General features: G+C 40.9%; 1 protein-coding gene across 1 annotated transcript in view; it reads left to right on the forward strand.

Moving 5' to 3' along the window:
* The window catches only part of cachd1 (cache domain containing 1), a 104,281-nt gene extending 87,172 nt beyond the window's left edge, over positions 1 to 17,109 (forward strand). The window contains exons 18-27 of the mRNA XM_005457085.4: positions 484 to 583; positions 690 to 806; positions 1,299 to 1,459; positions 1,750 to 1,836; positions 3,699 to 3,815; positions 5,707 to 5,858; positions 6,374 to 6,535; positions 7,216 to 7,293; positions 8,581 to 8,682; positions 13,417 to 17,109. Coding sequence (XP_005457142.1) covers positions 484 to 583; positions 690 to 806; positions 1,299 to 1,459; positions 1,750 to 1,836; positions 3,699 to 3,815; positions 5,707 to 5,858; positions 6,374 to 6,535; positions 7,216 to 7,293; positions 8,581 to 8,682; positions 13,417 to 13,667 — 1,327 coding nt within the window. The 3' untranslated portion in view covers positions 13,668 to 17,109. The remainder of the gene's footprint in view (positions 1 to 483; positions 584 to 689; positions 807 to 1,298; positions 1,460 to 1,749; positions 1,837 to 3,698; positions 3,816 to 5,706; positions 5,859 to 6,373; positions 6,536 to 7,215; positions 7,294 to 8,580; positions 8,683 to 13,416) is intronic.
* The last annotated feature ends 294 nt before the right edge of the window (positions 17,110 to 17,403 follow it).

Below are 17,403 nucleotides of genomic sequence, written 5' to 3' on the forward strand. Positions count from 1 at the left end.
TGGCTGTGTGTGAAGAATAAAGAAAGCCAGAGGAAGACATAAGCTGATTATCACAACATTCCTGCTGGAGATGTAGTGTTGCTCCTGCCTCTGTTCTACATACTTTCCCCAGCTTTTATGTCTGTTCTTTTCTTCGTCTATCTTCTTCCACACCCGCCTCCCCCACCAATCCTCACTTCTTCTTTCTGTCCTTCTCCACTTTCTCTTGCTCCTTCTGTCATGCTCGCTCTGTTGGTGTTTAGGGGTCATAAAAAACAGGATTAGCCCCCTGGAACCAAGAGGGCATTATTTGGAAAAACACACAAGGGACAGTGGGGAGAAGAACAGAGCTGTGTTATATAGATTAGGAATACAATATAGAAATAGCAATTAAATGTTTTGAGTGAAAACCTCAGTAATGGCAATATTCTGACGAAGTACCGATTAAATTGATGAATTCATTAAGTTGATCCTGACTTCCAATTTTATTCACTTTTATTTTAGGTGCTTCATAATGGAGGACAGAGGTTACCTGGTTGCTCACCCGACTCTCATTGACCCCAAAGGTCATGCCCCAGCAGAGCAGCAGCACATCACACACAAGGTAAATGCACAAACACAAGTTAACATGGATATAGGAATGGATAGAAACCTTTGGGAGTATGATATTGTCATAATTCTAATGAAGTCTATTTTCTTTCTTTTGGTAGGAGCCACTGGTGGCCAATGACATCCTAAATCACCCCAACTTTGTCAAGAAAAACCTCTGTAACAGCTTCAGTGACCGCACAGTCCAGCGCTTCTACAAATTCAACACCAGCATTGTGGTGAGTCACATAAAAATGTAGCAAAACTAGAGGTATGAATGTGTACTTTCATAGCATTCATACTGTTGTAGCAAAAACAGACACTCCTCGGGGCCTCACATAGCAATATGGAAATATCTTGTATTGTAACACTGCCATCTTGTGGTCATATGTGCTGTTGCAAACTTCAGTTTGCTATTTGTGATTCTGTTTCTGTGTGTGGTTGGAAATGAAACATTCTCTGCGTCTTCATCTTGTCCATCCTTACATGAGTAAAAAGCACTTTGAGACTGGTATTAGAAACTTCTGCAGCTCTTTAAAGCAGAAGTCCTTCATTTTTTTAATGTAATGTAAAAAAAATTGTTTTTGTCAGTTCAAAGTTTCTGTTTAGTGTGTGCAGTTTTGAAGTTTCTCTCAACTTTTTTAAAGAGGATTAAAAAGTATATTAAATTTCCATGGCTTTGTGTAGCGATGTAGAGATTAGAGTGACCTCTCCAACTCTTTCTCCTTTAGGGGGACCTCACCAACCTGGTCCACGGTAGCCATTGCTCTAAATACCGCCTCACCAGAATCCCCGGCACCAACGCCTTTGCTGGCATTGTGAACGAGACGTGCGACTCTTTGGCGTTCTGTGCCTGCAGCACGGTAGACCGGCTGTGTCTCAACTGCCACAGGTCAATACTAAATTCTCTTTACCGTTATGCTCTCTGGCACATTGATACTTTGTTAACATAAGGTAATGCTCCTGTTGAAAAATAAGACTGGATCTGATTTTGCACAAATCCAACACCCAGAGTTTGATAGTTTGATGCAGCAGTGATGCTGCAGCTTGCACAGGTTCAGGAGTCACACAGTGACTTTTTCAGTCAAAGAATTTGCTTAAAAATTAAGCAAACATTAAGGTTGAATCAAACTGTGAATACAAGTTTCTCACTAACCTGCTGTTTAACTGTTTGCTGTTCAGAATGGAGCAGAATGAGTGTGAGTGTCCCTGTGAGTGCCCTCTGGAGGTCAATGAGTGTACAGGCAACCTCACCAATGCTGAGAACAGGTGGGTACATTGTCTAAAGCACATACACTTACCCCTTCTACCTTCAGAACTGTTCTTCATGGCACAGACACAACAAGGTTCTGGAAATATTTTCCAGAGATTTTGGTCCATTTGGACATGATGCTATCACACAGTTGATGCAGAATCATGAATCTCTCGTGCGGCCACATCCAAAAGGGGTTGGATTGAGATCTCCTGACTGGGAGGCCATTTGAATATAATGAACTCACTGTCGTGTTCAACATGATTTGAGCTTTGTGACATGGTGTGCTGTCTTGTTAGAAGTAGCCATTAGACGACTGGTACACTGTAGTCATAAATATCTCTGTGAAGGTTCTCAGTCATCCAGTTCATCGTAGTCTAAGGAGCTTGGAAGGAAGTTTTCCAAGCTTTCATGACTGTAGTCATAAAGCGATAAGGTCAGCAACAATATTCAGATTGGGAGTGGAGGATGGATCAAGTATATATGTCGGGACCAACAACCATGTTGCATTCAAAGTCATTTAAACCACCTTTCTTCTCCTCCTGATGCTCAATTTGAACATCAGCAGCTCATCGTGACCATGTCTACATGACTAAATCCACTGAATTGCTGCCACGTGAATGGTCGATTAGGTAGTTATAGTGCAGTTGAACGGATGTACCTAATGAAGCGGCCGGCGAGTTTACATTACTGCAGGTACACCATACATTTGGAATATTACTGTCCCAAGTTATAATCACCGAAGATGAGTTACAAATGACAGCAGAAAGAGATTACAGCCGACCTCAGCACTTACAGAATCTGCAAATAATGTCATAGAAAACAGCCATATGATGCCTTTATACGACAGTATTAGGAAAACATGCTTGGCTTGGATACTGAGATACCCAGTGACTGCAGAGCAGTGAGATACCCACCAGAGAGCGCATTAGTCATTCTGGAGGGAGCTATGCCACACTTATTTGCAAGGTAGTTGAGAAAATCCTCCCACATCTTATCAGGATTAAGTTCAGTCACTCTTCAGGCAGAAGAGGTTTTTTTAATGGTGCTTAACTTTCAGATGATGCCTCTTTTCTTCTTCTTCTTGGTAAAATAGTGATGCAGCTTGGTGTAAGACATAGCCCTCAGTTCCCTTTATGCCAGAAGTGCTTCAAAACGGTCTTTAAAAGGCCAGATGAAAGTGGCGCTGCTTTGATCTTTGATTTAAAGGAATGGGATGAAAGGGTTCTTGACTGTAAAATTAATTTCTCCAGCCTTCCTGCTTGCATGTGGTGTTTTAAAGGCCACCTGCTTTCTTCATTTCTAAGAGTCCCTGTCATATTTCCCTCAACGTGTTTTGCAGACGTGCGTGCGTGACGCTTCAAACATTTTGAAAGCTTCCCGTGCAAATGTTTGTGGGTGTTTTCTCACTTTTATATCTCTTGCTTTCCTGCTGCATCACTCTGTCTGTTCCAGGTCTTTTTCCTTTACTGTTTAAGCCACTCTGCATCCCATCCATCATCCACAGCGCCTCTCACATTTCTCTCCCTTATTACACTCACCTCCTTTCATCAGCCATCAGCAGTCTTTGACAGCATGTCAATGTTTAAAATGCCAATTTCTCCTTTATTTCAGGAAGACGTGCAATTATATTTTTTCACTGTCAGTTTTTTTTCCCTCTGTATTTGTCTGGCAGCATCGACGTGTGTCTCTTTAGAGCTGATTGACGTGGTGAAGACATTTCTTTGTGTGCTCGTGCTTTGATTTTTATTTTTTTATGATCTTTTTTTCCCCCAGTTTAATCATATTTAATGGTAGTATTCGGGTTTATATTGTCTAGTTGATGTTGTATTTGTGTTTTGACCAAGAAAATGTGTCTTTTTTGGTGTATTTTTCTTAGGAATCCCAGCTGCGAGGTGCATCAAGAGCCTGTCAGTCTGAATGTGATTGATCCCAGCCTGCACGACACACTGCCCCAGTGTATCAACACCCGCTGTAGCCAGAGATACACCAGCAGGTACGCACAACAAACTTTGCACATTTGGTACACTTTGACAGGTGTAACGGCACCCTGATAGAGAGCCAGTGACCAACAAAAGGTAGCAACACAAACACATAAAGATAATATAAAAAGGGCCATATTTACAATAAATGTACATAGTGATGCAAATCAACACCACACTGACACCTGGTGGTAAGCAAATGTTAAGTTCTCAAATCACTAATTGTTTGACTAACTCCTTAAACTACTTATCCCTGAATCATGATGCTGTGTGATACAGTACAGAGTCTGTTACAGTGAAGAAATGAAGAGCATTTAAAATAACATGCTTTTATAATATCAGTAATATGCTTATTAATTGCGGTCAGATGTTACTAAAATGAATAAACCAAACATAGACAATTAGCTCTTTGCTTTGTAAGTTAACAGAAATATTATTCATACGGTCTCTAAAAAGTGGTGTCATAGTGTAAAAACATTGTAATATTGGACATTAGGTTGTAATTTATAGTGCTCAAAAAATTAAAGGAACACCTTTGATAAGAGTGCAGCATCAAGTCAGTTAAACTTTTAAGCAGCAGAGGAGTTAATCAGTTCCAGCTGTTTTAGTGTGGAATTTTAGTGAAAATTTGACAAAAGGGGCAACAATGAGACAACCCCCAAAAGAAGGAATGGTTTTACAGGTGGAGGCCTCTGACATGGACAGGGAGTTACTCTAGGAGAGCTGGACAGGGAGGTGGAAGGCCCTGTGCTCGCTGCCCAGCACTGTGGAGCCAGATTGGCGTTTGCCATAGAATACCTGAATTGGCAGGTTGTCCACTGGCAACCTATGAAGAAGAAAAACTGCAGAGAACCTTATGATGCCTGTAACATCGTTCAGCATGACCAGTTTGGTGGTGGGTTAGTGATGGAGGGATGCACAGACCTCTACAGGCTAGACAACGGCACCCTGACTGCCATTAGGTATCAGAATGAAATCCTGGATTGTCAGACCCTACAACGGTGTAATTGGTTACGTTGTCAGGCATGAATACCAGCACATAAGGGCCAGGCGAACCACAGAGTACCATTTTGAGTTGCTGCAATATCATTTTAGCAAAATGGTCCACTTTGCTGCATTATTTTCTTCCCCCCAGTAAGATCTGATGTGTGTGTGTGTATGGTTTTTTTTTTTTTTAAGTGTTCCTTTAATTTAGAGCAGTTTATATAAAACTGTTTTGGAGCAGTATGGAGAAATTGCAGTAGTAACGGGTATTGCATCTGGTTTTTACATGATTAAATGACTTTCCAGGTAACAGATGAAATGAATAAAATCTAACTTCTGTTTTCATTTCACCTGGAAACAACAGGAAGAATGCTTTTGAGGGCTGTGATATTGTTTATTTTGCCTTTAGAGAAGTCTTATTTTGAAGGTAGTAACCAGTTTTTTTCCCCATTGTAGAATACAGTCTAATCAACCTACTATCAGGTTATTATGTAATAATAGTTACATATAAAAAAAAATTACATTATTCCACCAATATAACCTTATTACAATTAAAGCACTGAGTTTTACCATATCGTAACCAAAATATTACTCTACTATTGCTGAACAGTTTTGCTTCATTGCTACTGAAGTATCTTTCGTCAGTATTACTTTTTCTTTTTATCTCGCACTACACTATTGCAAAAAATTTCAGCCTTATATTAGATTCATAAATCTGATTAATGCTTTGGCAATCACAGTCAGACAAGTACCGTCTGTACTTTCAGCCGCTCCGTTATTCACAAGGGCTTGCAGAATCAGGTAGCTCCGTGTGTATATTACTATATTACCTCATTATTGTCAGTCCCTGTTATTTCCATGTTATTGCCAAACTGTAATATAATGTATCAACTGCTTGACATCTGTGTTCTGCATCCCCAGTGACTGTTTCGGTGTGCTGGACTGCGAGTGGTGCATGGTGGACAGTGATGGGAAGACTCACCTCGACAAGCCGTACTGTGCCCTGCAGAAGGAGTGTTTCGGGGGCATTGTTGGTGCCAAAAGTCCCTATGCAGATGGCTTGGGGCTTATGGGTGAGTTCTTTACCCAAAGAAATTGAGATTTTTTTCCAATTTATTATATATGTCCTCTTTGGACCCTTGGCTTCATCAACATATTTATTAAATGTTTTAGAGTTGTAGATTGAGCCCACCATTATGAGGCCTTTTTATTGAATACTCTGTAGGGCACCTTCATAGTGATGAAAAAAGCAACAACACAAGAAGTCAGAGTTAAATAGTTTCTTTCAGGTCCTTAAGACAACAGTTTTATTTATATTTATATTTTTCCCTGAAACTTTTCCGTTGCTTGGTAGTTTTCTTTGGAAGGAGAATTGGCCGTCTTCCTGCAGTTGAAGGCTTTTTCAGTAGTACTTCACACTGACGACAGAATAGAAGCGAGGGAGAAAATGTACCAGCATCTCAGCGGGAGTGAGGATCTGAGCCCGAGCTGTTTGATACTGGCTTGTTGTATTGTCTCTACTTCAGCCATCTGAAATCCTTTGTGACTTCTTTAAAAGAAAACCTTCTGTCTGTTCTCTCTTCTGCAGATGAGGAGGTAGCCTCTTTGAACATGATCAAGAGCGCCCCTGTGGGTCCAGTCGCTGGGGGCATTATGGGATGCATCATGGTGCTGGTGCTGGCTGTGTATGCATACAGACACCAGATTCACAGGCGCTCGCACCAGCACATGTCTCCACTGGCTGCGCAGGGTAGGACTAATGCATAAATTCCTATATTTGTTTTGTCACGCACCTTTTGTGAAGCTGTGGAGAATCTCAGAGCTGTGAAAGTGCATCTGGTTGGCCTGTATTTTTAACACTGGAAAACAAGTTACAATAACTACAATGTTTGTTATGTTTATTTTAGTTTAAATGATGTCATTTTTTTTTTTTTTTTTTTTTTTTTTTTAAAGAACACAGACAAAAACAAAGCCTTAAAGGAATGTGATTAACAAGCGCTACAGCAACTGGCGAGTGCCGCTGGAGCTAAACAGTTGACATTAGCATCAGCACAGCAGCAGCTGCTGCTTCTGTATGATTTGTGTAATTACACAGAAATATTGACAAAAACATCAAACAAGATTACAACCTCATTAAAGCTCCTCGGTCCAAGTCACTTTCAGTCTGGCAGTTTGGTAAACAACGTGGAATAGATAGTGGAGAGTGTGGCTACGTTATCACGGGGTATTAGTCTGAGCAGTTGGCTCATAGATTCAGTTACTCAGCTTTGTGTACTTAGGTGTCAGTGCTTTCACCAAAAACACATATACATGGCAGCTTAAGCTGCAGCTTTTGGGGTGCAGCCTAATGCCTACTGAATATCTACACACACATTCATGTGTTTGTTTTCATCATTCTTCTTCTTCTTCTTTTTCTCCATGTCGCTTCAGAAATGTCGGTGAGAATGTCCAACCTTGATAATGAAAGAGACGAGAGGGATGAAGACAGTCACGAGGACAGAGGAATCAGTGAGTGATTCGTACTGATCTACACTATATTGCCAAAACTATTCACTCATCCATCCAAATCATCTAATACAGGTGCTCCAGTCACTTCCATGGCCACAGGTGAATAAAATTAAGCACCTAGGCATGCAGACTGCTTCTACAAACATTAGTGAAAGAATGGGTTCCTCTCAGCAGTTCAGTGAATTCCAGCGTGCCACTGATAGGATGCCACATGTTCGATAAATCCAATCCTCACTAGTAAATATTCCACAGTCAGCTGTTAGTGGTATTATAACACAGTGGAAGCAGCTGGAAACAACAACCACAGTCAGCCACAAAATGGTGGGTCATATGAAATCACAGAGCCTCAGATGCTAAGGTGCATAGTGCACAGAGGTCACCAACCTTCTGCAAAGTCTGTTACTACAGACCTCCAAACTTCACGTGATTAGCTCAAGGTTAGTGCATAGAGAGCTTCATTGAATGGACTTCCATGATGCAGCTCACATCACCAAGCGCAATGCAAAGTGTCAGATGAAATGGTATAAAGCACGCCACCACTGGACTGCCAGCGGATGTGTTCTCTGGAGTGACAAATCACGCTTCTCCATCTGGTAATCTGATGGACGAGTCTGGTTTGGTGGTTTCCAGGAGAACAGTCTATGTTGTGCCAAGTATAAAGTTTAGTGGAGGGGGGATTATGGTATGGGATTATTATTCAGGAGTTTGGCTCAGCCCCTTAGTTCTAGTGAAAAGAACTCTTAATGCTTCAACATACCAAAACATTTTGGATAATTTCATGCTCCCAACTCTGCTCCCAATTTGGGGATTGATGTTCCTGTTCGAACATGACTTTGCACCAGTGCACAAAGCAAGGTACATAAAGACATGGACAAGCGAGTTTGGTGTGGAAGAACTTGACTGGCCTGAGCAGAGTCCTGATCTTAACCCAACAGAACAGCTTTGGGATGAATTTAAAGGGAGACTCTGAGCCAGGCCTTCTCGTCCGTCCTTTCTGACCTCACAAATGGGCTTCTGGAAGAATAGTCAAATTTCCCATAAAGACTCCTAAACCTTGTAACAAGCCTTCCCAGAAGAGCTGAAGCTGTTAAGGGTGGGCTATCATCATATTAAACCCAATGAATTAGGGATGGGAGGTTCATATGCATGTGAAAGCAGATGAGCAAATACTTTTGGCTATATAGTGTAATGTATCATGAACATTTTGTACATTTATGTAGAACCTTACTTTTGGACAGCACAGGTGCCCATCTTCGCCTTGACCCATTTGCTCTCTTTTATTTTCAGTCAGCAATACTCGATTCATAGCTGCAGTGATCGAGAGACACACTCACACTCCCGAGCGGAGACGGAGGTACTGGGGGCGATCCGGGACAGAGAGTGACCATGGTAAGAGAACTATTTGGGCACACAGAAACAGGGATATTTACGATGAAGCTGCGTGCAGCTGTGACAGCGCTGTATGTCAGTGCTGATGGAAAGCGGAACTGAGTCAGTCATACCTGAAATGTCAGCAATGCTGTGTCAAAACAAAACCACTGATTTAACTATTTCGAGAGTTCCTGATTCTTACTGATAGTTGCAGTTTCAAGAAGGTTGGTGCAAAAAAGCCTAAATCGATCCCAGTCAAGCTAAGTCATTATGGTGGCTGAGGAAGCCTGTAATGAGTGGGTGTTGATAATTTAAGTAATAGTTGCCTTAATTCTGGGTAATTCTTGTATAACAGCTCAGCCTATGTGGTTTATGGAAAATGAATCATCCACCGGTTACAAAACTGGACCATACTGTACTTTCTAAAGTGTTACTCACATGAGTTTGCCTCCAGCAAAGATTGTATTTATATTGTTATAGATGTAAATTTTGAATATTGCTATAACATATAAATATTCATTTGCATGACTTGTCCAGGAAGTGAAGGGCAGACTGCATGCAAGCTCAATTTCAGAATAATCTTCCACTAAGGCCGCTTCTCCTTTGTGCTTAAAGGAGGAGGTTAGAGTTTAAGGGAACAATCAGGAGGTTTGCTGAACATGATCGTCTAGGAGAAGACCCCCAGGGTCACAGAGGATCACATTATCTCTGCTGACTTGGAGACAGCTCAAGAGTTTGAAGATGTTGGATAAATAATGCCCATTAAAAGTCTGTCACAGTGGCCCGGGCTAAAAGTAGTGACATAACATGAAATCAAGTTTGTACTGTATTGAATATAAAACCTTAAAATGATTCATTTTAGCTACATTGTGTCATAACAGATCTGCAGTTAGCTCTCAGTTCCTGCGCTTTGGTGCATCCTTGTTCCATGCTTGTTCTTTTTGTTATATCACAGTTCTGAACCGTGTTTTCTCTTATCTTTAGCTCTGGAAGAGCTGCTCATGTTCACTGTTAACATTTGTAGAACTCGCAAGTCTGACGCTCAATGTGGATGGACAGTTTCACCCACATGGGCACTTACCACCTACATGTGGCATCACTCCACTTCCTGGCAGTGAGTGTCTCGGTTAGTTGTTGCATAACTGATGATGCCAGAGAGAAGAGGGATGAATATGAAGAGAGGAGAGTGGGCTAAAATGTAACAGAACGAGCTTGTCTGCTGTGTGCTGCATACAGTATTGATTGTAGGAACAGTGGAACGTGGTTCTTTTTTTGTACTTCCACCTCTCTTTTGTGCAGTTTTTGAAGGATTAGATGTATTTATTTGATACAACATTTGATTATCTTACTCTCGCGGTAAAGAGTGTAATGCAATGATGTAAACTGGCTAATACCAGAAGCAGTCTTAATATCTTGTGCAGCTGAAGATGGGGAGGGTTTGCAAAATGAAACATGGAGAACAAGTGGGGAGATGGTGAGATGCAAAAATGATGAAATGAGGGAAATAAGTGAAAAGCAAGGGCAAGAGGACAGGAAGAGAGAGGAAGATGAGTAAGAAATAATGGAAAGAGTGGGTGTTAGTCCATTAGCGAATATAACTTTACACATAGACAAGCATTACTAGCTTCAAAGTTGCTGCTTGTCTCTCATCAGTCAAAGGTTCCTTCCCACCATTATTCAGTCACTCAGACTTGCACACAAGCCTATATACAGATCACCAAAAACAGACCATTTAGTCTGCTGAATGACGCACAAACTCTGTTTGCTGTGTGGTCCGCTTTAAGGATAAGCTTCCAGGCAACGATTCAAACCAACCATTAAGGAACGTGTGCTGCATATAGCCATATAATCTCCAAGTTTAATCCACACACCTGGCAATTTTCAGTCTGTTTGTACTTCAAACATTTGAATGCTATTTAGCCCAACAAACTATTAGAACCAGAATAGGAATGTGTAACCACAGTAACCCCATCCTGTGTGTGGTGTCGCTTATATAATCGTCAGCAGTTTACATTGATATTTATGTATAATCTACCTATAAATCATAAGCCTAAAAAACTTATGAATTACGACTAAATATGATTTTGAACAGTGTTTAAAACTACATGTTTACCTGGTCACTGAAAGAGGGAAGGGCACGAGTTTTAAAATTTTGCTACAGGTCAGACGCTTCACTTAACATTACTATCAATAATAATAGAGCCTTTTAATTAAGGATTAAACTTAAGTATTGGTTTGTAATAGTTTGACATTTTGAATTTGCTTTCTAGCTAAGATCTCAAATTAAACTTTTGACTATATAACTAGCAGTTGGCTAATCACCGCACCGCAATAGTGAGTAATACAGAAGTCTGGCACCAAACTCCCCATAAAACATCAAGTTTGACATTTTTGCAGAAGCAGTTACCAAAAAAGGACAGCCATAATGGATTTTTTTTTTTTTTTTTTTAAACTTTGGACGACACGAAGGCTAGTTGCTTTACCCCATCTGGTATTGACGCTAAGCTAATTGGTTATTAGAGCTTTATTCTTAACATCCATATGAGAGAGAGAGAGAGAATTCTCACCAAGAAAGCAAACAGGTTTGCCAAGTTTTTCACCTGTTTAAAGTTGTTAAAGGAAAAATTGCAGTTCTGTCTTCAAGGCATAATAACATGGTAGTTTAGCTCGGCCTCCCTTCATCTCATGACATTAAGTAGGATTTGATATCCTCCACCTGGTGCAGCTGTAAACGGTCAGCAGTGCACAGTTAGCGGTAGATTTACCTGAAGCACTGGCTTATTGCTTTTGGGAAAACTGGGAAAAATTGTGACGAAGTTGGCACCTTCCATGTCTGAAACTTCTTTGTCTGTTGTCTTAGGTCAGCTGATCTTTGGAGGATCAGGAAAAGAACAGTATAAAGAAACTTACATACAAGTCATTCCCTTACCTGAACCGGTTGTTGGTTATTGTTAAGAGGAAGATGAGAAACATCACCTTAATGCCACACTGGATTGATGCTGGAATTTGTTTTAAAGAAGACATAATAATTATAATAGTAATGATACAGGTATTATTTCAGGATATCTGGTTTTCATGGGCTATAATCCAAAATCATTAAACAAAAGACAGCTTGAAATATTTCACTTTATTTGTAATGATAATGATGTAATGATAAGGAGATATGAATGTTTGCATTAAATTATGAAAAAAACTTTTAAAAACTGCATTAGTAGAGTTTTAACATGACTGGTTTATTGTTTTGAGTGAAGTGCTTTTTAGCATCAGTAGGTTACCATTACTGCTGTGAGCAGCAGTAATTGTAGGCTTGGAACTGGGCTTTGGTATAGCAAATATTAAGCTGGATTGCTGCTGGAAAATATGAACCCAGCAGCCCTGCAAAACCGATCGCTCTCTGATGGTTTAGATGTTCAAGTGTCAGATTTTTTTCAGATTGAAAATGGTTATTTGGACATAAATTTAATGCAGGGCCAGACCCGTAAACACATACTTCTAACCCCACTGCCTTCAGCCCGCGTGCCACAGATGCGATCGAGTGTCTCTGGAGGTTTCATCATCCAAAATGACAGTGATTTTTCTATAAATATAATCATAGAGGCACTCAGGCTTACAGAGTTATTTACTCAAACAGTAATAACAGATTGGTGTTCCACAGAGCAGCACGGCTGGTGTCTTTTCAGAAGCTGAAAAAGATGGGGATAAAGGACTAAGGAATGTGGATTTATTTTCACATAGACTCTAAAAAAGCATTTTTAGTCACACACTGTGTTTTTAGATGCTTTTTTTATGGGCTTCAGGGTGGTGAAATCCACTTAGAGTATAAAGGGGATCTATGCTAATGTTTCCACTGAGGTGAAAAATCAGAAAAAATTACTAAAGAGAATTTATTTTCTAGAAATTGCCCAAAGTAGAAGCTTCGCTGGCCAGGATGCAAATAATTGCAGTCCACAATCTGGGAGAATTATTACACATGTACCTAACAACCAAAAGGTCCCCGGTTTGATCCCGGGGAGGGATCACAAATCATCTTTGGGGCAACTGGTCTAAACAATCTGAATAAACCCAAAGCCTGCAGTATATGGTAGCTTAAGGCAGTCAACAAGTGATCCCTGGAGTCGGTGTATTTCGGCCTGTCACGTACTTCTCACATGGTTTCTCAGTGACTGCAGCACTTTCCTGTTACTAGTTCAGTTAGCAGCGTGCACCAGGAGCCACGTCGGCCCATTTTTCTGCCTCCTCGGGCTAAACGTGTGTTTGAGATGTTTAAGAATGAGATCATAAATATGCATGTCTTTTTTTTATTGTTATTATTTCAAACGGAGCTGAAAACATAAGGAGCAAAAAAAAAAGGCCCCGGGGGAATGTTTACTTGTTAATGTGCCATCAAATGCCACCAAATAGTGCCGTCAAATAGCTTGTACTGCACTCAGAAACATTATGAGCTGCCGTGTGCTCACAGGAACGTTTCTGTGCTGAATATTCACGATCGGAGAGCGTCATTAGTTAGCTGAGTTGTTGCATTTTATGGTGCCTTCCCATTTCTATTAAAGCAGAGCGCAGGCGTCATTACCGACAGGTCCACGTGTGCAGGGACTGTTGAGTTTTGCTTTGCCACGCTGCCTTCTTCATTTAGTTTCAAACTTTGAAACATATATTTAAGAAATTTTTGCTTAAGATTTCAAAATCGCCCAGTAGTTTTGAGGGAAAGAATTGTGAAATAACGCCATCCTCTGCACATCTTTTTGTGTCCAGGCTACAGCACCATGAGCCCGCAGGAGGACAGCGAGAATCCACCTGGAAACAACGACCCGCTTTCGGCCGGCGTCGACGTTGGCAACCACGACGACGACCTGGACCTGGACACTCCCCCGCAGACGGCGGCATTGCTCAGCCACAAGTTCCACCCCTACCGGCACTCGCACGCGCACCACCACCCGCTGCACACACATACGCACCACCTGCAAGCTGCAGTGACGGTGCACAGCGTGGACGCAGAGTGCTGATCCTCCTGAAAGGACCAGAACTGTTCTTTTGTTTTGTTTTTTATTAAACATTTTAAAAAAAAGACACTGGTGTGTAAGTAGAGAGCACACACAGATGGAGGGAGACGCCACAGGTAGACTTAGTGACGCTTCAAGATCTCATTGTGCCAACATCTCAAGTCTCAAGCCCTCTTTCATTTAACCACATTTAAAAGCGGACACGTGTACGTGACCGCACTTGGGCCAGTGGACGGAACCAAGTGGGATTTCCTGTTATTTTTCTGAAGGACTCGAGATTAAGAGCACGTAACAGCCCTCAGAGGCAAACAGAAAAGCTGTGTGAGCCCATTTTTTGGCCTTCACTGAGGACGGGACACAACTGGAAGCTAAAAGCCTTCTTGAGGGAGGTCAAAGATTGTTATTATTCTCCAGGACCAGTGGATTTTTACAGTACAAGCACTCATGTCAGACCCCTTTTTAAAACAGGGCTAAATCCTGAACTCAACACAGGTTGGAACATTTATGGAAACTGTGGGACATCTCTGAAGGAGAGTGAAAATACTGCATTTTCGAAACATGAACTGGATCTAGTGAGATTCTAACACAGCCTCTATTTCAACTTTACTCTCCATGAAGAAGCTCTGGAGTTTGTTTTATTCTTTTTTTCTTTGTTTTCTCTGAAAAGCAGCTGCCTTTATCCAAAGCAGTGGCTGCTGGTCTGACACACAACAGTGTGACACGATATCTGGACTTTTCCATGAATGTTTGTGAACTTCAAAGTAGGAAGAAAAAGCTTCAATATTCACAGAAACGCAAGAAGAAACACTTTAAAGAGGAAAATATTATTTTTCTACTATTTATTAAAGGTAGATTTTCAAGAGAGGAAAGCAGCGCAAATATGACAGCAGTCAGGGAGCGTGAGACACACCGGCCCACTCCCTGCAACCAGTGCATTAATTTTTGGGACTCATTAGTTTTTGGTTTTTTTTCTTTCTTAAAATATCTGTGAATTTATTTTTGAATTTTAAGAATATCAGTACCATAACAGGGATTATTCTCATTTCTTTTTTACCAGACCGAGGGATTCCAGTGCAGCTCGTTTGCATTTTCTTTTAAATGTTCTTTTTACCTTCTTTCAGCAGGAGCATAATTGAATAATCTCCCTTGGATCCCCATTTCTAAGTGCACTCAGCGGTCAGTTCATGAGGTACACTGGTCCAGGCACAACAGTCCTGCTGTAAATTCGGCTTTTATTACATTTCTTTTCACTGTTCATTTGATTCAGCATGTTTCCATGCTGAGGTCATAGGTGACATTTCCCCCCTCTTGTATGAAAACACTTCTTACTCTACAACTTTACCTTTTATGATGAAAGTATTTTCTTTAACGCATCACCAATATTTACAGCTTTTTAAAGATCAGTGTTAAAGCAGGGCTGTTGTGTTGAATTACACCATCTTGTTCTGGCGTACCTTAAAGCGGCCTCCCAGTAGGGAGATCTGCTCCTTTTCAGACTCGCTGGAAAACATCCTCTTTCTGATCTCGCCATGTGTACCGAGAGGCAGAACTTCTGTATTCGCTGCCCTTTTTTTGAGCCTCATGGGGACTGAGCGAGGATGACACCAGCGCACAAAAAAGAAACCATAACCAAAAGAAAAACAGAAGAAAAGACAATCCCTGGCTTTCGTCACTGCTGGGAATTTGGTGTGTGAGGATTAGCAGAGACCCTCACAGAGACTGAGTGCTGCCCACTCTGTCTGCCTGAATAAGAAAAACCAGTACAGAGTGCTTCTTGTTTTATCACAAGCTTTCACCTTTGAGGCTAAGCTAATGCTCTGGGTGTGTGTCTGTTAGAGTTGTGCTGGATTTTTATACAAAACAGAATTAAATTTCCACCCAAGATAACCAAGATGGAAGTCTCCTCCTCGTCAAAGAGGGAAAAGGAGATGCTGCTGCTGTTTTACAGAGGTTACGCCCCATCAGTTGGCTCCTCTGTGGTTAACCACTCAAAAATGTATTTTTTACAGAGTGAGTGTGAGTGTGTGTTTGTGTTGGAGAGAGTGTGACTGTGTCTCAGTGTGCATGTGCCTGTGTGTGTGTGATGAAGGGATGACTATCCACCAGGAACATTTTCACTGAATGCATTATTTTTCAACATAGTGTTAGAGAATTATAGGCGAAAATGATTGATCAAGAAATCCACTTATTTTTTATTGAGATGAAGAGTCACGTGACCCGATCTGTGCTTTTGTGAGTTTGTTCAGCTGATCGAATCATGTCAGTGCGGCATCCGTGTCTTGTGTTTTGTTTTTTTTCTCCCCTTCCGCCTTTTCAGGTCCCGAAATGTTTATTGTTCTTCAGAGATTCACTATGAAGTGTAAATACGGAGTCACAAATAGCTATTAATAACCTGTACACTCCATCGTTTTATGTTGTTAAGACATGATGTATGCTTCAAATGATGCTCAGATATTTGGGTTGATATGTTCTGTTTATGGTGTCTCATTATTTTTTTTTAATTTTTGGATGCCTTGGATGTGTTTTGTTTGTTTTGTTTTTGGAGATTTATTTTTCTTTAGGTCCATATTGGATGGAAGTCAGTACTTGGTGATATTAATACACACTTTTTATGTTCAAGAGACTTCTAGTTTTTAAAAGTTTTATCGTGTTTTGTGTCTTGGAAATGCTAAAGAAAACTTCTCTCTCGTGCGCTCGTGTAGGTTCGTCACATAGCAGTACTACACAACTTGTCACTCACTAATGACCGATCCAGCTGCCTTGTAGTGGGTTAGAGTTTACGCCGTGCTACTTAAGACTTTCGCCCGTATTCATTTACAGTCGTTTGGCGCGTTTGACACTTGAGGAGAATATTTACATTTGCACATTCAGTGTGAGCCCATTACACTTTCATCTGCACAAGTGCTAAATAATTTGACGGCTCTGACAGAGTTGACACATTACCGCGTGCCCGTTTTGTCTCGGTGCGTGTTCGTGTTTAGGCCGGGATCACAGGAGATGTTTGCCATCTCGTAATGCCGTCAGATTTACCCACCTGCAAGGAATTCGGATCACAGACAGTGACTGAAATGCCAAATTGTCCTCCTTTTCCCCCCCAAAACACTCTACGGTACGTCATTTCAGTTCAGCCTCGTAGCAGTTATTAGAACAAATACAGTCTCAACAGTATTTTTTTAAACGTCCGTGTGATGAGCGTTTTTTTTTTTTTTTTTTTTTCCTCAAAAGTGAGTGCACCATTAAAAGCTTATTTTCCAGGAGAGTTTTAATCAGTATTTAGCAGCTGTTGTAAACAAGTATATATACAGAACACTCTAAAATGCAAATAATGTACTGAAGGAACATGTGTATGTCACCCCCCCCCCTTCCCCACCTCATGTATCATATAAAGTTATCAAATTGAGATTTATTGCAATGTGAATGTGATAAAGTCCATTTTACACCTAAACTTTGTGGCGTTCTGATTCCTGCTCAGTGTTTATGATGCTCTTTAATGGGTGAATAGAGTCAAACTGCATCTCAGAAAACCTGCTGCTGCACTGCTCGCTGGAGGTTCAAAAGAAAGGGGAAAAAGATGAGATTGATATTTCTCGGCAGAAAAAGGAGAATGGCTACACATCCGTCGCACACAGATCCACATTCAAAGTCAAACTTGTGTCGTTTTATTAGATTTCATGCAGCTCTCTGTACAGCTACAAAAAAAACTACTCGCATGCAGTGCTGTGAAAAACTAAGCATAATT

The sequence above is a fragment of the Oreochromis niloticus genome, linkage group LG17 (assembly GCF_001858045.2).
Source record: "Oreochromis niloticus isolate F11D_XX linkage group LG17, O_niloticus_UMD_NMBU, whole genome shotgun sequence".
In the NCBI taxonomy this organism is placed as follows: Eukaryota; Metazoa; Chordata; class Actinopteri; order Cichliformes; family Cichlidae; genus Oreochromis; species Oreochromis niloticus.